This window comes from Drosophila hydei, unplaced genomic scaffold, assembly GCF_003285905.1.
Source record: "Drosophila hydei strain 15085-1641.00,03,60 unplaced genomic scaffold, DhydRS2 tig00008139-arrow-pilon, whole genome shotgun sequence".
NCBI classification, from domain to species: domain Eukaryota; kingdom Metazoa; phylum Arthropoda; class Insecta; order Diptera; family Drosophilidae; genus Drosophila; species Drosophila hydei.
This window is the reverse complement of record NW_022045847.1, coordinates 555662-581955: the sequence shown is the minus strand read 5'-3', so window position 1 is coordinate 581955 and position 26294 is coordinate 555662. Positions and strand designations below refer to the sequence as shown.

The 26294-nt window shown below is 40.5% G+C and overlaps 1 protein-coding gene across 1 annotated transcript in view; it reads right to left on the bottom strand.

The window, feature by feature from the left end:
* The window catches only part of LOC111598619 (la-related protein Larp4B), a 32199-nt gene extending 9082 nt beyond the window's left edge, over positions 1-23117 (bottom strand). The window contains exons 1-3 of the mRNA XM_023313953.2: positions 22769-23117; positions 8791-8981; positions 1733-1857 (exon numbers count right to left, since the gene is read on the bottom strand). Of these exons, the coding sequence (XP_023169721.2) occupies positions 1733-1857; positions 8791-8981; positions 22769-22824 (372 nt within the window). The 5' untranslated portion in view covers positions 22825-23117. The remainder of the gene's footprint in view (positions 1-1732; positions 1858-8790; positions 8982-22768) is intronic.
* Between the last annotated feature and the right edge of the window lie 3177 nt (positions 23118-26294).

Below are 26294 nucleotides of genomic sequence, written 5' to 3'. Positions count from 1 at the left end.
TTCATGAGCAATTGAAACGGGCAACAGGTAACAAATACCTGAGCTATTAAAACTAAATATGCAACAGCCGCTTCCCTCCCAAAAGCCAACCACCCAGGTCCCTTCTCTGCGCTGCTCAAAAATATGCACGGAAATGCACAATTGTGCAGCTCGGCAATTAGCTGAACTTTGCCCGTACGGAAGGGCCGGAAGGGCAGCAAACACACTGAAAACAACAAGTTTTTGGCTTGCATTCAAATTGCAAGGAGACACACGACTCGTCCGAGGACCCGCCCTCGTGTCCTGATGCACACTCTGCGTATACGTACTGCAGCTGCGTTGCGCCATGCACGACATGTGGCAAGTGGCACACGGCAAGTGCAAGTGCAAGTGCAATATGCACTTTTTGTTTTGCTTTCTTGTCATGCTTTGCATAAGCTTGAGCTGGTCATCAAAGTTTGTACATGTTAAGCGTCCGAGTGTCGCGCTGACTGCTGAATGCCCCTCCAAGCGACATTTATGAGGAGTCGAACCATATGCTCTGTGGCTCTATGTATAAAAGAGCCTAGCAGAGGTTTATCTTGGGAGCTAGATGATTGTATTTCTGAAAGAGTCTTATCTATTGCTCATATCCATTTCGCACTCCTCCACTCGGAGAGCCCAACAGGCTGAAGCCTTCATCAGACGAGCGTACGCAGAGGCATTTATATTTCAAGTTGCTAGTCTCCTAGAATATTAACTAAAGAAGTTGAAAACCTTTTTTTAAATTTTTTGCAATTTTTTTTTTGCTCATGCGAAACGCATCAAATGTGTCAGCAGCTCTGCCATCAAGGAGTAGACCTGGCTGAACTTTGCCGGCTTGTAGACTTTGACATTGAATTGTGCAGTGCGACCGAAAACAAAACTCAAAAAAAAGAAGAAATACAGAATGAAAACCAAATAGAAAAGCAACAAGAAACTTGCATAAAGCGCATGTTGCACAATTGCGTGCCTCCGACTCCGCTGTTTGGCTACTGTCTGCCAGCTCTGCCTCTGGCTGTGCCTCTGTTGTCGCTTCACCCTTGGCCTAGCTTTGACCGGCTGAGCTATGTGTGCATTAAATTAAACTGTCATGAGTGTGACAAGTGCATATGTTCGCGCCTGGCCACAAGCGGCAACAGCGGCCCACAAAAGCGCTTTAATTCAGCAAAAACATGCAACTTGCAACATGCTTGTGTCTGTGTGTGTGTGAGACAATTTAATTGAAGTTTGACCAATTCAGCGCGTGGCACATAAACTTGAAATGCAACTGGCCCAAAATTAATTATAAATATTATGGTAACACATGTCTAAGCGCCAATTACACATTAATCAATTGAATGCAGCCACAATCTACAACAACAACAACAACAGCAACGAGACTTTAACTAATTGCATTCAATTGTTAAGCAATTTTCAACATTTAACTCTCAACAAAATAGAAGCAGAATCGAAGTAAATTTACAAATTGAAGCATTGCTAAGCTTTGCGTGTCACGAGAAATCATTTATCAATAGCATATATATGGTAGATGTATATATACATCTCTATATGCTATGTATACTATGCATGCGCTGCCGTCCCTTTCCCGGAGCCAAACAAGCGCTGATTGATTATGCGGCATATCCTGGCGATGAAGCCATCAAATGGTCAAACAAATTGATGAAGACAAATTAAGCAAAGCGGCGAGGGATGTCCGATTCAGGTAAGCTCGGTTGGGGGAGTTGCGACTCACCTGCAGGAACATATCACCATCCAGCAGGCCATGCTCGAAGGCGCCCAGCTCGCGGGTTCTGTAGCCATCGTGAGCATGTATGTGCGGCAGGACACCATTCTCCTCCTTATCCTTATGCATAACAACTGCAAAGAGAAAGCGAGAAAGCCAGAGCAAGTGTTAGAAAGAGAGAGACAGCCGCGGAGCACAGCTTAAATATTTATGAGCTCGAAATTTTTATATTTTATTAACCATTAATATTTTAGTCCTATGCGCCATAAATAAGCTCGCTCGAAAACGTTTTACACAGACCCCAATTGGATACCATAGTTACTTCATAAAAATCCAATATAGTTATGTATACACTCACTATATAGTAGACCATAATATACAATAAATATTTACAGCTGGCATGGAAAAGTACTAAAAATTGTTTATGGTGTCATTGTAATATTTTATGAGACTCCCCTCCCGCTCCCCGCTCTCTATCCCCTGCCGAGGACTTAGCCAGCGCCTGGCACCAGCTTTCGTTCCCATACTATAGCTCTACACCCCACACATACACTCATACACACACACCCGCAGACAAACACCCTTAGGCAGTCGCCATTTTGGGAGTTGGGGACTTTCCCGTTACATATTTTCCTCTGCGTCTAAAGTTTTATAATAAATTTGTCACAAAAATTGATTTATGCGCGATAAACGAAAATCCAAAAAAAAAAAACCCAAAAACCAAAAACAAAATGGCGGAGAACGACCAAAACTAGAGCTAATATATTTTCAGTGGGTTCTGTCTCTGGTTTTCGGGAGAAATTTTATAAGCAAATTTATATGCGAGTTGAAATAAAATATGCCACGGCAGCTGATGTCATAAATTATGATTTTTATCAGCGCAAATGGAAATAATAAAAATGAGAGTGAAATAAAAACAAAAAATAAAACCAAAAGAAAAAAATGTGAAGAATAAATAAAACCTAAAACCTAATTTACACCACGACTAACTGCAAGACCAACGTCCGAGCAACCCCTGGCCTAGAGGCAACAACAACAGCAAGGACCATGACAAGGACCAGAGCAAGGACTACAGCAACCGCAGGCCAGCTACAGTTAGTTCCAGGGTCTCTCATTTCAATTAGCAGCTCCAAAGGCTGCGGCCTACCCCTAATGCTAACACTCACTGAGCGATATAACATCAGCAGCTTGCAATAAAAGACTTTTTTATATATTATAATTTATCTAATTTTCCTGAGATCAAACTTTAAAATGAAGTTCTTAAGCTCAATCAAGTGCGTTGCTTTTCAAATATTTAAATGTATTTATATATAATATATTATATTATATCTGCTTACAAGCTACTTAGTTTTTCTCAGTGTACTGAGGCTTGGTCATTCCCTGGCTCGGCTCGGCTCTCTTCAGGCTAATCTGTGCGCTGCTTTAGCTTTTTATCAAATTAACAAAAGTGCCGCAGGCCTTGTGTGTGTTAGAGTGTTCATTTTAGCGAAAGTGCGATAAAACAAATAGTTGGCCCTCTGTTGGCTGTCCGAGGGCCACCACCACCGCCTCCCCCACTCCCACTCCCACTCCATGCCCAAAAACGTTGGGTTTCACGTAATGCGGGCCAAACAAATTGCATCATGTGCGTGCGATGGCTGCGAAAGCCTTTTAGAGCAACATTTTGTGGTAATTATTCATAATTTAATTAGGTTCAGTTTACATTGCGACTTGTTGTACTTCTTATTATTACAGTTATATTTTTTATTTTACCATATTTTTTTGCTTTTTTTTATTGCTTTGGTTAAATTATTCACGTGCATAAACACATTTAATTAGGCTCAACTTTAGCTAGTGACTAGGGGCAGGGGGTGGGGCGACTGCCAGCAAATCTGGCTCTATTTCTGGGCGCGTTCACTATTTGTTTCTTGTGCCTGGCTTTTTAGCTGCTTAGCTATTTTATTTATATGCTCTAAGCCATTTGAAAAGTGATGGACTGACCCTCGCTGCAGGGCTTAGCTGCAACTTAAGCTATAACCCACCACCAACCTCGCGCCATGTCCAATCTCTCGTCGTCGATTTGGTGGATGAACGTAAATCTTGGAAATGCGGAAAACGCAAAATCTCAGCGGACTAAGGGGCGGGACAAATTTTGGGCGGGGTCCCGGGCTACATAATGGCGACGGCTAAGCCAAAAACCCCACCCAGCACCATGTTAACCGGGCAAAAAAGGTCGGAAAACCGACGTCGCTACATCGGAAAAGTGTGCGCGCAGACGACCCGAAAGATACATAGCAGCGGCGTTGCACAGTGGGGTGGAAAGTGTTGTAAAGTGAATGAATGCGAGAGGCCATTCTTCAAAGCTCAAATATACAGTAGAACTGCATACTCTATGAACTTAGAGTCCTATAAATTTATAATCTAAAGGGGCACTAAACGGCTTAAAATAGTCCTTTAAGACTCCTGGCTTACCTCTAAGTTGAAGTGTTCATTCAGGAAGTATGATTGTTGCAACGAAAATGGGCAATTGCTCCACTGTAAGACCGCGTGCAACTGCTGCTGCAAAATGGCGACGACTGCTGCACAGAGATACAAAGACAGCGACGTCGGCAGCGACGCCACGACTTGACAGCGATGCTAGCTGCGACGACTGCTGCAAAATGGCGCCAATTATGCGCCTGACGGTCGTTCGCTTGGGGGCTGTGATGGGGGCGTGTCCCTTGGCACGGCATGGCGCAAGCACAGAATAAAGTTTAAATTCTGACATTTTGGCAAATATTTTTCGTGCTCACAAGCAAATATGTCATGGAAATGTCAAACTCATCAGCTCAACTGATTGAAAAACTGACAGGCACCAAAATGCTGGGCACTGGCTGACAAGCGGGAAGCAGCTCGTAAGGATAGAGACAAACATTGCAAACCCACTAGAGTTTACTTTGTGAGATACTGCTGCTTAGAAACTCTTCGAAAAGTCCTGGCTTTATAGTGTATCTTGATCCTCTTTTTCTCTCTCTCCATAAATACAACAATATTAAAATTTATATTGTCTCTACACTCATGAAATTATATTATTATTATTATATAAATTATATTACCATTTCTTACATAACTCATATTTATTTTAGCTCATATTTATTTTGGAATTAGTAATGCGATTTAGGAATTTCACAGCTCTTAAACGCTTGTTGAGGCGCTTTAAATTAAACTGGGCCTTTAGATAATGTACCTGTTGTTGTTGCATGCGAAAGGGCAAACTATAGCTTAAGAATATAAAGAGATACAGGGAGAGAGAGAGTGTGAGAGAGAGAGAGGGAATCGAAATTCGACCTACGTAAGTCACGCAACGCTGTCTGCCGCATTCTGTTGCCTTCGAGCTCAACTCTTTGCCAAAACTCGACTCGGCTGAGCGGCGTGACAATCGAGAACTACAACAACAATAGGTATAAACCTTGCTCGAGGTAGGACAGTTGTATTTAAAGTGCATCGCCTGACTGATTGCATGTCCGCCTGCGCCACGGCGAGCCATTGTCTGGCTATAGATTTTACCAGAGCCATCATCCATCCCCTCTATTGCTGCTAATGGGCCTAAACTGGAGCAACGCACGAAAGTCATGTATATGCACGAAAAAATTGGCGAGTCTCGGAGCTTAGTATGTTTATAGGTTAAGAGCTGAGCCTTGGCCCCTTGGGCTGTGCGATTCGCATAGCTCATGGCCATGAGCTCCATTAACAAACGCTTAACGGCAATTTTGATAATAGCATAACTACCTGACCTAAGCCTTCTTTTCGCCTGCTGCTCGTCCCCAAGCAAGAGCATAAATTTCGTAGCCCGGACAGGTGACCTTGTTAACATAAACAGAACGCTTGGGGTTACCCAAAACTCTAGCTCATATGTCGCATTTGCAAGAGCTCCCCAGTTGCCACACAGCGGCCATTGCAACTCGCTTCCCACGAGACCGAAACCCAGAGAGAACTAGATCTCAATAACCAGTCGCAGTATAAGAGCCTTTCAGTCAGCTTTACATGTCTAAGCTAAGAAAAAGATATATGTATATATCTTATATATATTTCATATTTTAATCATGTGTGGGAACTCTGGTTGGCAATCAGCGCTTTCCCACTACCTAGCTCCAATTACCAAAAGCGTCTAAAGTCAACTGCGAATTACGAACTGCCAACCTTTGTCTGTCGGCTATTCAAATTTCCATTGTTGTTTGAGCTCCGATCCGAATTAATTAAGAAATTAAAGCAGTGTCTGAGCTATTTGCTTGATAATTAATCCAATGTATTTATGACTCATATCTGAATATTCGATTTTCAAATTGTATCATTGATATATAGCTGGAAATTATTTATAGTGTCACGATATCAATTGGCCCTTGCCGAAATGCTTCTAGAGTCTGAGTTGGCGTTCAATTTGGTTATTGGCCAATTTAATTGCTCAACTTGGCTGGGGACGGGTTTATTTAGAGGATTTGTTCGATTGCGTGCAATCAGCATTTGGCATGGTTAAACAAAACTATCAATGAGAACATTTTAGTTCATTTTGCAGTTAATTACGCAACTCATCAATTAAGCAGGGCGGGAGGGGCTAGGGCAAGGAGGAGCAATTGCTGGCAGACGCCTTTTGTCAGGACCAAACAGACGTAACGAGTGCATTAAAAATGTACAAATTGCGCGTCTTAGCAATTATTGCTGGCCATAAGGCGCCAGCGCCTGGCCAGCACTTATGGCGTGGGTGGAAAAGACGGGGGCTGAGGGCCTGGCCAAGACAATGGGCCATTAGCAGCGCGCTTTAATTATTTAGCTTCTTTTCTGTTGTTGTTGTTGGTGCCGTAAAGTCTTTAGGTGTATAGGAAAGCTGCTCCGAAAGCCTGGCGAAAATGAAAACAAACTTTGCTTTTCATTCATTTTTTTTCTTTTCCATTTTTCCCTTTGGTATAGAGAAAACTTGTTCGCTGTTTCGCTTTTGCGCAAGTCAGGGTCAACAACTGCCCCTATATAGATGCAGGACGTTTGGTGTCTGGCGAGCAACCCTCCAGTGGGCCATTAAGTGTGTATATACACACACATAAATAAATACTGGCACATAAGCATAGAACAGAGCTTTATATAGGAAACGTTCGCTCTCTCGCTCTGTCTCTCGCCCTCTTTCTTTAGCTATATCTAAACCTTTTTTGGCTGCCTCAATTAATTGCATTGAGTGCTTAAGTTCTAGAAATCCCTCAAGCCGTGGCACACACGTTGCAACTCTCCCCACAGACACACCCCCGCTCCTGGAAGGGCTATCCTTGCATAGCCAGTAATTGTAAATTAAATGATCCTGATAATATCCGAAAAACATCTAGACAAACAAATAAAGCCAAAACGTAAACAAACTTTGACCTGTGCCGCGACGTTTTGTCAAACCTCCGGACAAACATTAGACGCACAAAGACATGTATATAAATGTGTATACAGACAGGACACAGGGCACTCACGGGAGCACACGGCGCAACGGTTCTGGTCCATTAACCCGTCGTCGTCGTCGTCGCCGTCGTCCTTTTTGGCTCGGTCCAAATGCGCAAAGGAAACGCAGCGCGTGTCTGTTTTAAACCAAGTGGTTGTGGGCCCCTAATGAAAGGAAACTTAGGATCATGTATTGACTTAGCGCACTGCAACGACGCACGTGTCCTGGCTGACAGACTTGAACTGGCCGTCGCAACTGTTTGCGATTGCAATTAACGCCCAACTGCGTTTTGACCGCTAATTGTCAAAATATTTACTCGTGTATTTGCCATAGAGCTTGTGTCCAGCCACAGGATGAGCCCAGCCCAAAAAGCTGGACGTGGCACGTGAGTCACAAATGGCATACAAAGGGCTGTCCTTTAGTTGGGCTGTGCCTCACTTTCTCTCTCGTATTTCCCAGCAGTTTTTGCACTCACATTTAATTAATGCTCAGAGCGGGTACTTCATCTTCCTGATATATATATATATATAGATATATATGTATATATAGTCGTCACAAAAGGCAATTAAACTGATGTCGTTAAGCAATGCGAAATGCCAATGAACTAAGTCAATAATAAAGCCATCAAAGCGACCAAGTTCGTTCTCCTTTTATTGCTTTGTTTTAATTAATTTAAATTAGAAGCGAAAAAATAAAAAAAACACGAAAAACTTATGCTAAAATTTTCGAGACTTAACAAAAAACCACCCCTCAATGTGTGTGTGTGTGTGTGTGCTCACACATATGTTTCCTCACTCGGCGTATTCGATTTACCAGGCCCAAAAGTTTTACCATTTCTCCATTTCCCATTCGCTCGGGGCTCACCTTTAATTCATTTGCCAGAAGAGCCAGAAAATAAAGATAAAAACTATGGGCAGAAAGAAGAAGATTCCTAACTTTCTATATTATATAATAACCCATTTAATATGATACAGAAAAGTTATTTTTATAATAATACGAAACATATATTATAAGAGCTCGGATCAGGATTGGATTTTCTTAAGACAAGCCTGTCCACTAAGATGGAACAACAGCTAAAGGCATCTCGAGCTAGAAGTCCTAAGCACTGTGTATATTTTGTACATATTAAATGTTTTGGAAACTAATCCAGTGAAAGCAACACATGCTGAAACTGAAATGTGCCTTGCTGTTTCAGTTTCTTTGGTAGTTCGACTTTAATCCGTCAATAGAACTAATTTCGCCATGTGCGTGTGTTTATACCCAGTGTGTGTGTGTGTGTGTGTGTGCGTATCCCTGAGCAGGGATCAAGACTAGAGAGCCATAGAAATAGAGACAGAGAGAGAGGGAAAGAGGACGCCCCATTGCGGCGTTGAAATTAGTTTTGAATCATTTATGAGTCATGTTCAGGGTCTGCCACCATTCAGCGCTGGCAATGGTAGCATAATCGATTTAATAGGCCGAAATGTATCGCACCGTATGGCAGAAGAAGAAGACGTCGGCTAGTCAGCCATATGGGATGAGGTCTGGCTAGGAGTAACGAATTTCTAACTGGATGCGAGCTGCTAGCTTTAACCTTTGCCCGACTCTGGTCGCCTAACAACCACCCTGGAGTTGGCTCAAAACTATGCCCCGTACTTACCTTGAAAATAACTTTTGGTTCTTAAATAACTAACGGACAGCCTTAGTATGCTCAGTCGATCCAGTTTGCTAAGTATGTTCTGCTCGAAGGGCAGCAGCGAGGCAAGCAGATCCAGCTCGGCATTGAGGCGCTCTCGATGCCGTTTTGATGGATTGCTCTTAGTGACGCCATCCTTGGGCGGGGGCTTCAGGCTGCAGGAGTAGATGAGAGAAAAAGAGAGAGAGAAAGTGAATAGAAAATGAAAACAAATTTCATGCATTTAAGCGTTGAGTCAACCTTCACAGCGCAGCTGACGGCGTCAACTCGGAAAAAGAACAGCAAGCGGACGAAAAGGTCAAAAACATTAATTGCAGTTATCAGTTACCCCAGAATAATAGCCAAAAGGTAAAAGGTAAGCCCACCAGCGAACCACCCTCGCGGCTGTAAAGCAGGGTTCAGGGATAGCCACTCGATTAGGCATGGCCACTTGATCTGTTAATTACATAAACAGCCCCGAAAATGGGCATGCACAATAATAATCTGTTGGCCTCTTTCCGCGAATCAAATCATAAAGTCCCACCACAAATTGGAGCACAAGAAATCTGAATGTCCAATTAAATGTCATAAAGCACAAAGCGAACGGTCGGGAATCGCAGCCAAAGCCGTTGTAAATCTAAATGCTGAACGTGATATGATACCGAGCAGGAACCAGCGCCAGCTCGCAATAAAGCTAATAAGTGCAAAAAGTGCTCGAGTCTTTTATGATAGCTGGCGATTCGACTCCGACTGCACTCCTGGAGCATCCAGCCCGCTAAAGTCCGCATTATCTGCTCCGTAAGCGTCCAAAGTCGAGGGATTTGCCATTTTGATGAGGATTTACAAGCATTCTATGAATTCTTTTTTCATTTTGCTTTGTCCCTTGTTATTTTGACGTTGCTTTTGTGCTTGTGTTTTGTTTTTAATCATATTTTGTCTCATCATTTTCATTGACATTATTACAAAGTTAATTGCGCTTATTAAATATAATTACTGTTGTAATTTATGAGCGACCCCTTTCAGGGCCAACGTCAACCCACATAACCCCTCCCGCCCCTCCGCCTATCGTTAGACTCTTTTAAAATTTGTCGTTTTTAATTTTATTTTTGTTTCTTTTTTTTGTTTATCGTAAGTACATTGAACATTTTTATTGTTTTGCGCTGTGGCTTGAATTTTTCAAACTTTTTGCTTCGATACACACTCGCAGCCAGAGTGCTGAGTAGACTCAGTTAAGCTGAGCACGCTGGCAAGTGGCAGCAGGACTAGAGAACAGGACATTGTCGGGCGACTGCACGTAAAAAGTTGAAATGTATTTAAGTTAATTGCTCGACATTTTTTGCCTCTGCTGCAGTTTGGCACTTTTTTTGAGCTGCTTTCCACGTAATTGTCAGTGGCATGTCCGTTCGGTGTCAACGCCAGGACGACATGTACTTCAAATTGTTAAAGGACCTCCAATCCCCAGCTGAATGTGCCCGATCCGGTTGCCACAGTTAGGTGTGTGCTCTGGTATGCAGCACTGTCGCCAAAGATAACACACACAATGAGCAGAATAATTATCATGAATCATTCATTCATACTTAAAGCTCTAGAAATAACTCAAATAATATAAATGCCAAGTGAATCAAATACGATTTTCTGTGAAGTCAACTTTCAGAGAGCAAACGTAAGTGCCTAGTCTGGGTCGGTTTTTGGATGCTAGACATATTTTCCTATGCATACGAGGGCATTCGCAAAATATTCCCATCGTTGTTCATTTGGCGCCATTCTGCTTCTTCAATGATGAATAACACATCCAAGTGAACTTTGATATTCCTTGGAACAAGATCTTTGATGGTCGAGTACTTTTGTGACGACCCGCATATGCGGACAGCAGAATACTCTGAATCATTGGAATGCAAAATTCAGAATACAAATCCATAAAGTCCCGCAAATGGCAAATAAACGTTAATTAATTTAATTAAATGCGAGCTCAGAACGTTGGGGCGACTGCGAAGTAGGCGAAGCGAAAAAAAAAACAAAATTTAGAAAATTATTGGTGTCTGGCGGTACGAAAAAAAAAAGAATGAACCGAAAATGACGAATAAAGAAAGACGAAACTGAGGCTAAACGACAAATCGCCGAAGGAGTGGGTGATTATATAGATGGGTCTATATTGTATGAGTATGATCAGAGACGATGATAAAACCGTTAGACGCATTGGAATGCAATTTGAATTCGAGCCTTCCCCAATTTCGAATTTCGAAGTTGGACTTTCGTACTTCGAGTCAAGGCTGCAAATTATGCTAAAGCGAAAAGCATAAGGGATTCAGACAATACTAAATAACTTAACAGCAAATTAAGGACTGCTCCTAATTGGGGGCATTGCGGCATTCGCCTGCAACGTGGCTGTCGAATAAAATGTATAATTTTCTTATTATCTATAAGAAGGCAACGGGACTGCGCGGCTACAAACGGCTGAGGCAGTACCTCGAGCAGAGCGTCGCTAGAGACGCTCCGCGAGGAAGGCATGTAATAAAATGAATTCCATAAACAACTTTCCCAAAAACAAAATAATGAAACAATCGTGCTTCAAGAGAAGCAAGTAAGAGTGCTCTAGTCGGGTGTGCACGCCTCGCAGATACCGTCACCTAGTTACTCTCTCAATCTTGCTTGCATCTGTTCTGATTTTACCAAAATTCTACTCTGGAAATTAATGTTAAGATATTCCAAATCCAAAATCGAAATGTCCAGCTCGTCCCTAGCTTCAATGCCTTGCAAGTTCCACGTTGCATTGCTTCATTTTGAGCTTAGCAACAGAAGCAGAGACCTTGTATCGTCGAGCAATAGTAAAGCATGCTCCATTATCAAAAAGTGCAGGGTATACAAAATAAAAGAGAAGAGAAAATAACTTAAAGAAACAGAGCTTTTGTCTGCTGGGTTTGTTCTTTGGGGAAGTTTCCTTTAGGTGGGGGATAGACCATAAAACGTCGCTGCTAAAAATGGCGAACAATCCTAGCGAACAGACGATAACTGCATAGCCAGTGCGGCATGGTATGACTTGGTATGTGTGTTGGCCACAAGCTTAGCAAGAATTGTGGCGAGCACAGCCCAACCTATTCTTAGCCCCAACCTCCGCTTCATTTTTATTTTTATTTAGCTTCGCTCATTTCATTCCATTTTCCTGCATTATTTTTGCCATTTTCGTTTGGCTGCTTTTCTTTCTGTCAGCGCTCGCAATTTCCCTCATGTATTTTTCGCCTTTCTCTTTTTTTCGCCCTTTTCCCCATTATGAAATGAATTGCTTTTAAAGAAATTACAATGCGGCAGCAACCAGAAATTGCCCCAAGGGCTGCCATTTGGATTTCGATTCAAAAAAGAGAAGCGACGCCCACGGAAAAGAGGACGCAGTGTCCTTAAGTTAAGCTAGACTGCAGCTCTGCATTTTCAGCTTAGGCTAAACTAAATTCAAACTGGGCGCAGGCAGATGCAACTGCAACTGCAACTGCAGCAGCTGTTGCTGTTGTTGTTGCTGTTGCATGGGTGTCAAGGGTCGACAGCACTGGGGCTTTGGGTTAGCCGGCATCAGGCATCAGGCGTCAGCCAAGTGTTGTTTTTGTTTCAGTTGATGTGTTTATAAACAAATGACACGCAATCCTTTGGGGTGTAGGCGGGTCAGTCTATGTGACTGTGTGTGTGTGTGTGTGTTGGCACGTGAGCTCAACTCGTTTTAGTTATTTTGCAAGCAACACAATTACGCATAGCAGCGTTGATCTTTTTTGCATGCTCAATTTGGCGCCAAAAATCTCGTCGTACGACAAACACACACAATCACACACCAACACACACGCAACTTGCCAATTCATTCATACACTCAGCTAGCTGTATCTATGCGTGCGCCACATTCTGCTGCGTGCCACTAAAGTGCAGCAATGTCGCTTCTGCCGCCGCCGTCTGGCAGCCAAAAACGCAAAGTAGCGTGTCTCATGTCCGAAACAAAACAAAAAAAATTAACTGAGTCGCGTAGGCGTCGATGCAACACATACAACAAAGAGAGAAGCAACAACAGCAGCTAAATGCGGCCACTTTTACTGCTTGGCACAATTGTTGCAAACTAATTGAATTTTGCATGTTATATTGATGTTAATGTTGTTGCATCTGCTTTTCAAGTGCATGTGGATCATAGCAGCCTTGGCAAAGGTCATTTATAACTTGTTATGAGCCGAACCTCAAACCAAGACATTTGCCTTAACAATTGAACAGACATCCAAGCCGACCTAAACAATCCACAATAAAAAAAATAATATTAAATACAAATATTTTCAAGCTACGAATTGTTAATAACTAATCACAATAATGAGTTTAACCTAGCCAAAATATAATTCCGTCTAATTAAATTGTTTACATAAAATATTAAATAAATTGAAATCAAAATGACAATCGAAAGCTTAAATTAGTTGATAAAAATAAAGAATTAAAAAAAAGTGAATAAAATCATATTAAAAATAAAAATTAAACGATAAACAAAAGTAAATGAATATCAAAATTATTATATAAAATATAATAAATAAAATCAGACCAAAATAATATAAAAGTCAATGAATAAGAATGTAAAATTAGTTTTCTTGGATTATATATTTTGAAGAGTCTTTAATGGGTAGTAAAAGCAGATAGAATATTCAGAATGCATTGTGATATGAGTCAACATTTTTGTTGTATTTAATGTGGTCTGTTTTGAATGGCATTTTGATTGTTTGGTCTTTCAATGAATGTCACAGTTAATTGAATTTGCATGCACAGCAACAACAACGAATAAGAGCCCGAAAGATGTTCATTCTGTGAAATGTCAACAGCGTGAAAATGTCAAAACAAAAGTTAAGCGCCATTTAAAGAAGCTGTCAGCGAACAGAAAGAAACATGAAATTCAAATTGCTACCGTTGCCGTTGCCGTTGAGGTTGCAGTTGCAGTTGCAGGCGCAGGCGCAGTCGCAGGGGCCACTTAAATGGCCAACAGCAACAACAACGGGCGAGACAACACGTTGACTTAATCTATGGATCCACTTAATGGATCTGCGCCAAATTCACGCATAAATTTGCCATTGAGTCGGGTGAGAAAAGCGTAGCGGCTGAGCTGTTAAATTTAACGAGAAGATCCTTTGCCCTGCTCGCCACGGAGCTCAGCTCATTAATTTTGTCAACTCGCAAAACAAAAGGCGAAGAATCGCAGTAGCTGCGTCCAGACGCAGGCGAACTACAAAACGATCGAGCTGAGATAAAAAACCAAAATAAACCGAAAAGATGCTGCGAGCCCCGCGAGGAGAGACGCAACACTTAAGAGGGGCACCTACATTTCCCAAGACCCAGCTGGTTAGTAGGCGCTACAGCTGCCGAGTTCAGGACCCCGCGCTAATCGTCCAACTAAACCAAAAATGTATAAAAAGGAGCAAAGAACACGATAGTCGAGCTCAACCGACTGCGTAATACTCGCTCACGTTACAAAAGCTTTTACATTGATGACTTGAACTCCTCTGGCCATATGTTGAGGAAGTCAACAGGGATCTATGAGTCAACGAGAATGTATTTGAAGTGAAAGACGCTAGGTGGGCGGCACTTATGCAGTTAGACAGAAGGCCAGTTACACGGATGCTGCCTGAAACCAAAAGACTCTGCTTGAACTTAATGAACGAGCATAACAAGACACGCTGAACCTCTAACCACTCGGGGACCCACTCAATGGCCAAGCGAATTAAGTTGTTAACGCATTATTTGCATATTTCGAATCGGTGGATGCCACATTAAGATGCCTTCATTTGCATATTAATTGTGCAAAACAATTTTAAGAATACGAGAAAAAAGAGCCAAGGAAACATTCAAGTGACAATCGAACAAGCAGCCAGGCAGCAGACCTGTTGGCAGCTTCCCTTAAGGACTGCCCTTAATGAAGTGATAAATGTTGCAGCGGCAAACTTTAAAGAGAAGCTGCTCAAAGATGAGCTATCAGATATTCTAGCTATGCGATCTGAGAATGACAACTGTCAAAATATGTTAAATAACGAGGATTCTTCTGTTTCTGTAATATATTCACTAAGATGCTAGATTTATCGATAATAAAAGTGGATTAAATAAAGGCAACTACTGAAATTGGGCTATATATGTTATATAAATATATAGATAGATAGATAGGAGAGCTGTGGAAATATATCGAATAACGAACTAACTCTCAAGGGATATATTCGCTAAGATGCAGGAGTTATCGATATAAAAGCCACTGATATAGTATAAATAAAGGCAACTACTGATGTTTTGCTATCAGATATTTATATATATATATACAAAAATATATATATGGAAATATATATCGAATAACGAATTCACTTTCACGGGATATATTCGCTAAGATGCAGGAGTTATCGATAAAAAAGCCACTGATATAGTATAAATAATATCGATAGACCATAAGGACAACTATGGAACTACATCGAATGACGAATTTACCTCTTCGCTAAGATGCTAGAGTTATCGATTTTAAATATTACAAAACCATTTCTTAACAATTGTGAAACTGTACTATAAGTATCAAATATGGATTTAATGAAAAATAATATTTATATTCATATCTTATTATTTATTATTCATTATTATTCGCCTCTAGCGCTTACAAATAAAAGTGAAATCTGAGCTTGACTTCTGGATTGTGATCTAATTTAAATTTCTTGGATTACATGTATAAGCATATATATAAACATATAGAAAAGCATTCGTTTTCTGTGCAAAAATAATTCTAAAGAGCTTTTCGAAGCCGAACTTTTAGCCTTTTATAGCTAATGAAGGCTTAAGGAACACCTTTGGCTTTATGTGAGCTTTTATGATCTCGGCAAAAGGCACTTAGGAATTATTTGTGTACGCGCCGAGTACATAAATATACAGTTATAGTTGCTAATATGTGCAGTTGTTGTTTTTGTTTTGTTTTCTTTTATGATTGGCCCAACATCTGCGAGGAAAGTTGCGCACAAGAATAACGTCAACTATGCCAGCAACAAAAGCAACAACAACATTAGCAGCAGCAACAACAACTTGGCAAAGCAACTCATTTATTTTATCGATTAAACATTTTTGCGATTCGCGCAGCGGAATCTTGAACGAGCCGGGCAACATTTTTTATGTGCGCGCTTGGAAAAATGTATCTACTGACACAAACACACACACACACACGCAAACACTCACACACACATATACTCACACACATCGAGACGGCGCGACATCAAAGCGTTTGGCAAAGCAACTTTGAAAACCTTTTGACAGCTGTGCAGAGGGCACAGCAGAGGGTTGGCTGTGGGGTAACCGAGGAGCAGCTGCTGACTAAGGTTGGGGTTAGTGGGGGTTGTCCGGGGTTTCCACCCGCTTAGGGCAGCGTGTGGGCGCGGTCTGTTTTCTGTTTTCCACGCCCGCCACCCACTGCTCTAGCTAAGCCGCTTCTTCATTTTTGGAGGCGTCTACAGCGTTGTGTGTATGTGTGTGTGTGTGTGGGTTAGCGATGAGCTGTGCCCAGTCACAGCTCGTGGCGCATTTATTTTGCCTGCCATATTCTTCACTCTATTCATTTATTCATGGCATAATTATAAAAATTATTTTTGATTTCGAAAAAGACGGAAAAAAAGTAAATGAAATTTTCTGTTTTTCGTTTTTTATTGCAATTCGCTGTCAAAGGGAGCTATGAAAAGTATCACCTGCCCGTAATGAACTGAACTGAACTGGACAACACGCCCTACTCAAGCGCTCCACTTCAGCGCACACCGCAGTTCCCCGATTCCCGGCCCAGACCTGGCGTCCTGATCCTTTAGGGTGGATTTTTATGGACGCTTTGGCTTAATTCAAAATTCTTCTGTTTTGGTCAGCACAGAAACAAAAAAACATGTTTTACTATACATATTTAAACTAGGCGCGTTTCAGGCAGGTGGCTTATGGATTAAGGATTGAGGATTGGCCCAACTGGAGTTCAGTGACACCCCAGCTACAACAACTCATCAGCTGCTCGACTTGCGTCCTATAAGTTGACATTAAGAACGTTTCAAATTGTAAGCCCAAAGCGTTTTAGCACCTTCCGACATGGCCCGCAGGCTGGACAGGAGATGTGTGTGGGGCGAATGGCAACAAAGTTTTACCAAATGTATGAAAATTAAAGTGCGGTACAGCTAAAGGGAGATAGAAAGAGTCAGAGCGAGAGAGAGAGAGTGAGGCAGACAGTTGTTTGGCGCTTTTAATGGCTGCCACGCCTACCCCCATAAGACTGGGCATATGGAGCAGCACTATTTAGGCTTCGATACGCTGCATTACGCAATGGTGTTAATTACACACACACACACACACACATACATATAGAGTGAGATACAGCTAAAGCTACAACTAGATAATCGCAGCAGTATGCGAAACAAAAGCTTGGGAAAACCGAGACAGTGTTTAACCAGTGGAAATCAGTTAATCACAGCTGTCTACACTCAGAGAAAAGTTTTCTAACATGCTGCGAACCGTAAATAAGACTGATTTTAAAGTAAATCTTTGCTTGAAACTCAAAATTGATTAAATCATATAACTTAAATAAACAATTTAAATCTAATTGCTTCCACAATGTCAATCAAGCAAAAAATATATTGTATGAAAATCAAGTGACAATTGACGACAATCAGGTTAATTGTCGGAGTAGCAATTAAGTGCATTGTAGCTGATAATAGCTATTGTAAATTATCGACTAGTTTCTAATTACAGTTAGCACATGGAGGACAGTCAATAATGTGGGTCAATTAATAAGTGCATGGGAAACTTCTATAAATATAAAGCGACTATTGATATCTAAGCGAAATAGAGTTTTGTCTTCAAATGCAGAGTGCGTAAAGTGAGCGCATAAATACCTCAATTGGCCTTGGAATGTTACATGTAATAAGGACTCATATGTAATATAAATTAGGTTATAAAATGCCCATGGAAGAAGCAGAATGTGTCAAAAGAGGTTTAATATATGTGTTGATAATTGTCAAGCTTTTTAGCAACTGTGACTCCAACATTTATGAAGGCTGAATTAAAGACTTCAGTTTACGGAGTATAACTCGATTGTTATTTATTGATCTATTGGTTGAGACAAGACAAAGACACACAGACATTGGCAAAGAATAGAACCTATAAGTAGGTTTGCCTTTGAGTAAATAGATGCGACACATTAGCAGAGGAGTTAAGAAAGCTCACAAGAAGAGCAATAAGGAAGATCTACAAATGATCCACGAAGTCTACTAAAGTGTAAGCCCAGTTTACAGTGCCTCAAGTGTGCATATATAACATACTTATATTATATATACTCTATTTGATATTGATTCACATTCACAACTGCAATTTAGCAATTATATATATATATATATAAGATAATATCAATAACAAATAATAGGAAAGCCTTGAAACACAATAAATAAAGAAATTAAGGAAAAAGTATTCCAATATATTGGTATTTATTAAAAGGAATTAAGAGTCACTTTGAATCAATTTATGCAAATTGTTGACCTTTGGTCAATACTCGAATAGTTAAATAGATAAGAGTGTTCCAGGGCTAGGCTAATAAACTGCATTTTAAAGATGTGTTTTGTGTTGGGCTATCTATGAGTGATATCACTCCGGGTCTCACGCCCGAGCAACTGTAATTAACCCAAGAGCTCGGCGATAGCACGTCTGATATACTTTTAACCCCATATGAACTCTTGAAAGACAAAGCAGAGCACTCGTCGTCGACGTCGACGTCGGCGTCGGCGACGCAGGCGCAACTAATGAGCAGCAGCAGGCAAAAGGATGGGGGAGACGAAGGGCGGTTAGGAAACTGCAACCACCACCATAAGCACTGGCCAACTGTTGTCTATTCGTTTGGTCCAATCCCCACCCCACACCCTTCGTTAGTCCTTTGCTCAATTCGCCGGCCGAACTTGAAGTAAAACTTTGCTGTGAAAATTTATGTTGTGCTCTATGGGCTGGCCTCGGACGACAGTGGCATTGGCATATGGTCAGCCGGTCAGCTGGTCAGCTGGTCCGTTGGACCGTTGGCCCGTTGGTCCGCTGACCCTCCCGAAAACGTGGAAACATATGTCAGGCACGGCATTGTGGTTAACAGTAGGAGAAGGGCATTTGTAAAATTTACTTTTATTTATATGTGGGAAGCAATTTATCGAACATAAATTCAAGCAACGAAAATCATTTATCATAATTGTGAGGACAGGGCTCTAAAGTTGGGCCTTGAGTCGGTCTTCCATTTCCACTTATATTTCACTCTAATAATAATGAAATATTCTGTGCAAATGATGAACACCAAGTGCTGAATGGACTCGTGCCTCGGCTTGGAAAAATTGTGCTTGGTGCAGCAGCAATTTCAAAAGTTTTACAAGCGTTGGCAACTTTCCTATGTAACTCAATCAAGTTGCACAAAATATGAGCGCTTGAACTTTAAAGACAAGCTCCGTTGCTCTGTTAGCCCGTTGCCCCTTTGCCCCTTTGCATGCACACAACAACAACTGTAGCTACAGCTAACTTGGCTAATTACAATTTCTAATGGCAACAGAGGGGGTCCTGCACCACTTGCTGCAATCAATAACAAGCACAAACAAATGCAACAACAACAACTACACACAACAACATCAACCGCTCGCTGATAATCAATAAAGCAAAAGCAGGACTCATATATCCATAACAACCAACAAGTGGAACCAACCAGCCGATGCCGCTGGCCGTGCAGCCCAGGTTGAAGTTGCAGTTAAAGTTGCAACTTTGTGGCTCTTGTTGCAATTGTTTTTGCTATGCTTCTTCTTATTGTTATTGCTGTTGTGTTGTAGTTGTTCTTGTTTAAGGGAATTCGGTAAAGGTGGGCCTCTACGAACTTTAACTACTCGTGTTAATTGTTGGCCCTCGATGCCAGCGCGCATCAGCCTTGCAGGCCAACAATTAAATGTCAGGCAATGCGTTGAGTGATTCGATGGATGGCTGCATGGCTCCAGGTAGGACTTGTCTCACTGGCCTTTTGCCCACCTGGAGTATGCTGTCTGTTGTCCTATGCGGCAGTGGACATTACCAAACTGTTCTACAGGCAATGTAAAACAAGTATATAACACTTTAAAAGCTAATTAAAATATATTTAAAAAAAACTTGAAAATGTTGTTAAGAGGTGTCCAGTTGATCAGTTAAAATGTAATGTCTATCATATAACATAATTATAAATACACATATATATAGAATATTTTATTTAGAATATTTTTAGTAGTCCTCATATCACTTTAAATTCATATAATTTCTATTTGTATTGTTTCTACTATTATAGAATACTAAAAAATATATTTTAAGTTGGAGCATATCAATTTTGATGTGTATTCATAGGTATTATGATAACTGTTTAGATGAAAGTAATCATTGTGAATTAGTAATAAAATTTGCGCTGATACATCATAAAAATTTTCTTATAGTTTCCCATTAATTGCTGCAAGCCTTGCACGATGGAGGATATATAGTTCATATCTAATCTATAATGTGCATGCAATTTAGACATTTTGCAACACTGTTCTCTTGTGACAATTGCGACCCATGCGGCGTATGTGAAATATTTGCCAAGTACTCGAAGCCTGGCAACAGCTGGCAAGGATCAATCAAGCAATTAAAATAGCGCACAAGTTGTTCGGGCAGACACATTTTGATCGTTTCATTAAAAGCAGAAATGCTAGAAGAGCGCGCAGGACGAGGAGGGGCACTGGCACTTCAGCTGGCTGCGCTGCCACTTAATTGCAGGTGTGCATGGCAAGGTGACAATTTTGCGTCAGTCGAGCGAGCAGCGCGCCAGCCAGTTCAACACACCATGACTCGGGCAAAAAAGAGGAGGCACCCCAGCAATGGCGAGGAGCTGCGCGGAGGGGGTCATTTTGGCGAGAAGTAATTGTTTTTTAAGCCCACCACAAACGCTGCAAATTATGCGCGCTGCCTGTCGATGGCTGCACAGCAATAAAAAATTATAAAAAAAAAAATAAAAATTGCTCGAAGGCGACGAAGTTCAAACACTCTTACCAAAATGTATAATGGGAAAAACATGGCAAAAGCGCTGAAGAACTTTGTATAGATATATATATATATATAAATATATATACAATATTTATATATATGTTAAGACTCTTTTATTTATATTTATTAAAAATTTAATGACAATGAACTTGAGAAACTTTCCGGGTCAGACCATAATGTATAGGGTATAACAATAATTGAAAAAGCCAAAAGAGAGAGAAAACAGGGCGAGAGAGAGAGAGAGAGAGAGAGAAGCAGGCAGAAAAAAATTAATAACTTTGTCGCTATCTTTGGACTCGACCGCTGTTGCTCTCCCGCTGCTGATCAGGTGGGGCGCAATTATAGTGCGCAGTTGGGGGCGTGTCTTGGCAGCAGCAGCAGCCGCCGCAGCTACTGCAGCAATTTTTGCATCTTTTATTTTATTATTATTTTTTTTTTCGCTGCTGTTGTGTTTACAAGTTAAGTACACAAAATTATCAGAAATTATATGCACTTTTGGGTCAGCGGGAAGACGATAAGGCGGCAATAGAGCAAAGCGTGTAGAACATCAACTTCAATGTGGAGAGTAGAAGAGCTGAGCAAGAGGCAGCTGCAAGCGAAGGGCCACCCCGTGTGGCCGTACCTTCTAAGGAGGCACTGCTGTAATTTCACGCAACTCTGCCGACATGCATAATATTCATAATTTCCATATTGAATGCTCCAGTCGCAGCTAAGCTTAAGACGCATTGCGTATACGCAGCGTGAGACAGCACAGAGATTAATTCATTCATTTAGATGATAAAGAGCGTAGCATATAATATCAATATAATTCTTAGACTGAAAACTATTTGTTAGGCGCTATTTGAGACAAATAAGTTTTGGTAGCGATAATCCAGAGTCCCAAATAAAGAGGATCGTTGGTTGCTGTGGGAATTATTCTATTGAATAATATCTAGTCCCCAATTGCATAAACATAAACATATTTTTATATTCTTAACAGATTTTTACATATTTGTGTTTATTTTAAATGTTAAAATATATCATTTAAAACATATAATATTGTGAATATTAATTTGCTAACAATATTATTAGTCTGCCTAATCGATCTATTTATCTCTCTCTCTCTATCTATCTGTCCTCTCATTTGTTTCTGAGTCAAATACAACAATTAGCTTGATTTGAACATCATTTTCTAAATTTGTATAGATAATCCAGAGTTACAACAGTTAAAAAAGCTGTCCCTATTTTTATAAATATCATACTCATTGAGTGTTGTTAAATAGGATATTATATTACAGTTAGAGGATGCGCAACAGGCAGCAGGAATCGTGGCATGGATTCAGTAAAGTATATATATTCTTGATCAGACTTAGAACTGTCAATATTGCCGCTTATTTTTCTGCCTTTCTTTCTTGGAGGCTATGTGAGCTGCTGCCCGCTAACCCTGCAGATTTTTCTATATTTTAAAAATACTATTATCATTCATGAAATTATCTACAACTATATCTTAAAAAAACAGAAAATCGACTGATCAAATTTTAATGAACTACACATTCTCGATTCGCCCAAGAACGCGACCTGTTCGTAGCAATCAGGGTATTCGCAAGTCGAGTACTTTCCAGAAGTGCGCTCTTATGTTCTCTGATTCGAATAGAATTCTGTTGTAATTCACAACATTGATATGGGTATTAGGTGATATGGCACATTGGATGACAAAGTGCAGATGCCCCGCTGTTGCAGCATATGTGAAGGGAAGACCAGTAGCACACACGCTGCTTGTGGCATCATTTATCAGTTGCTTGGCCTAACAAGTCGCAGATTGATGAAGGAACAACACACGCTTTGACTTTGCAGCGATTGATTGAAGTCTTTTAGTTTCATTGATTGAAATCTCTCGGCGAGCCCTGCGGTTGCTTTTTGGGCATGCCCCAGCACTCACCTTTTGCCGTTGCGTCGCCTTCGCTTGGTCGCGTAGACCGTGCCCAATTGGCTCATTGCAAGGGCGGAGTTCGTGATGGTCGCCGTTGTGAATGGTTTTTGTGTTCCTTTTGTTCTTGATTATTTGTTAATTTTATTTTGCTTAGCACACACTCTCACTCTTTGCAACGCTGTTGCAAGTTTGTAATATGTTTTTTATTCAGCAGGAGTCCTGCTGCTGCTGCAGGACCTCAGCAGCTGCGGCAACTGTTTTGAATTCGTTTTTGCCTTTGACTCTGCTTCAACATTTCGTCTCACATTTTGTTTATTTGATTCAACTTTTTGTTTGTTAAATATTGCACTTCTTCTTGTTCTTTTTTGCTGATTGTAAAATTAGCTGGAAATATTAAAAATTAAATTGCTTAATTTGTTCTCAGAAATACGGAAATGACTTTTCAAATAATGTAAAAATTTATGTTTAATATTTTTGTTAAGTTTACTTTAATTTTCATTGAATACGACTTAAATTTTGCAAATTTTAATTAGAATTTAATATATTATTGAAATGTTGTCACAAATGTTATCAAAGCAAATATAAATAAATTTGCAAATAAAATTTCCATTGGATGCGATATAATTAGTTGTGAATTCAGTTGAAAATATAATTAAAAATTTATTTTTTAATATTAATAACTATATGAAGACCGTTAGAATACAGTTCAATGTGAAATTCAGTCAAAGCCAACCAAAATATTTTTATTATTTTCAAGTTCGATTTGCAGTGTTGTAAAATTGATTTTGTTTCTTTTTTATTTTATTTTATTTTTAATTGTAACACTTTTGCTTTTCACTTGCACGCATTGGCATTATTGTTGGTGTTGGCGTGGTTGTTGTAGCTTGGTTGGTTTAGTTAAGCGTTGTTGGTGTTGACGCTCGATGACGACGCCAACGACGCATGCAACAAATCAGCAGGCCAAACGCAAGAACGGCACGCAAATCATTTTCAAAGCTCACTGCGGAGGCGTCGCAGCGGCAGAGGCAACAGAGGCGACAGAGGCGTCGCCAGAGCTGTCAGAATGACATTTAGAAGTGAAGCGAAGTGAAGTGAAGTGAATGACCGCACCGCCGGTAAAAAGGCAAAATTGGCAGCACTCTGCACTTGCACTTGTCTTGTCTCTGTAAAGCAGTTGTTGCGTGTGTGGGTGAACTATGTCAGCCAGGCAGGCATGCAGGCAGGCACGCAGTCCGACTGTTGAATTTGTAGGGTATCGCGTGATGGACAGGAAAGCGTAAATCGGAAATCGGAATTTAAATTTTTAATTTTTTTTTACTCGAATTTGATTTATCCCTTGGCTTTTTGAATTTTTTCTTGTTTTTGCACACTTTTTCACTTGCGTTCAGGCACGCACCTTTTCAACACTGGCACTGATCCCCAATGTGTGACGAGCACCGGACGAGGCGCCAGGCGCTGGCTTAGGCTTTAGCGTTAGCGTTAGCGTTGACGACGACGGCGGCGGCGGCGAACACCGTTAGCACAGTTAGCAGCGACTGCACGCGAGCGGCAGAAACGAATGAATATGTGAATGCGCGGTCCAAGCTCAAAGCTGAAACGTTGACGACGCTTGAAATGAAACAGGCTGTGTGCTGTTCTCCCTCTCCCACTCACACGCCCTCTCACGTACACACGCTCTCTCACCAAGCAACTGTAAAGTGCCGACGGCGTTGACCGTTGCCGAAAAAATATTCTCTTGTTTGGTTTTTTTTCTATTCTTTTTGTTGTCTTTGGTTTTGGTATTACGCGAGCATCGACTCTCGTGTGGCTCGGTGACTGCGCGGCCACGTCGACGCTTTGAGAATCCAACAAGAACTAAAAACGAAATTGGAAAAAACCAGTCCTGGTTGAAACGTTTTGGCATTTGGCACACGCCACTGCGCCCTGTCGTGTGCTGTGTGTGTTTTCGCTTTCCAGTCGTCCTGGCAACGCGATCATCAAGCGAGCAGCACTGTGTGCGAGCGAAATCGAACGAGCAAGCACTGGTCGTTCCATTCCCAGTGTGTCGCTACGTGCGCGCGCCTGGAAAGTACCAATTGCAACGGCCAATTATGGAAGCGTGTGCTGCATCTCTTTCTAGCACACGCTGTTCGCTACTTGACTTGACTTTGTGCTCAAAGCAAACGGGGCGTGTACTCACTAACACTCACGCACCATACACAGACACAGAGTATTGCTGACTCTCTCTGTAGCATGTGCTTACTGCTGTGTTTGACTGTGTGTGCAGTAATTCATTATGCTGTAATTAAGAGTGTTGTTTTTTTTTTCAACATTTTAAGCTGGGACTTTATTGCTGGTTATCATTTTGCAGCCATCGGCTAATCGCTTATCGAGCAAGCATTTTGCATCGACTGAAACATATAAAAAATAGCATAATGCTAACAATTGAAATAAATGAATGCGCTTATATTTAACTGGCTGTTGCTAAATAAAAGGCCAAAAACTACAAAGAGCAGAAATCATAAAAGAATATATGTAGCCTTGTCATTTATCTCAATGATTTATTTATGTCAGTCTGACGACGACAACTACAAGACACAATTCTCGGAAGAATAAAATAAATAAAATAAAGACAAAAACAAAATGTCTGCACTCAAGGGAGCAGAGCACTCGTGGAAGAGCAAGAAAGAGGAGCAGGATCAGCAGCAGCAACTAAAATGCCGCCATATGTCCGCCTGTAACCGCAAACACTTGTAACAGATGGCATAGCCAATAAGTGAGGCGGACAGGGAGAGAGGCAGAGAATGAAAACTATAGTTAGACTTCGGACAACACACACTCTCTGTCTCTCTCTCTCCCCCTGTCTATCTCAAATAATAATACACAGAGCCGAAATAGATGCTCACAAATTAAGAGTGCAATGGGGAAGTATAACTGTTGATTGCATTACCTAATTCAAGGACAATAAACAATATCCAAGTAATCCATAAGTATTTTAATTTCTGATTTCTGAATAAATTTGATATTATATTTTCAGCCATAATTCATTGCGATCTCAATGCGAAAGTAAAATTATAAAAAGTTTAATATAATCTAATCAGATCGAGCTTATAGAGTCTGCCGACTTCGTTTTTCATTTATATAAACTGGGCTATTGATATTAAAATCTCCCATATATGAATTTTGTGCACTTTATGTGCAGCTGTATAAATATTTATATTTCAAGGACTTCAATTGCTAAATAGACACTTTTTTATTTATTAGGTTTATAATATATCTACGATCTGTTTTTTATCATAATGAAATGAAGACAGTTCTTTTAATTCATCTGTTTTTCAATAACAACTATTATTTAAGGCCTGTAAACTTACATTTTATTTTCCAATTTAATAACTAATTAATAATATTCCTTATAATAAATTATTAAGATTAACAATTTATTTTTTATAGCTATTAGAAGATTACTAAGTATAATATTATATAATACATGTAAAGCCTTGTTCACTCAACACTAAATTATTTATTATTATTATTATTTTGAAAACAATTTGAAACG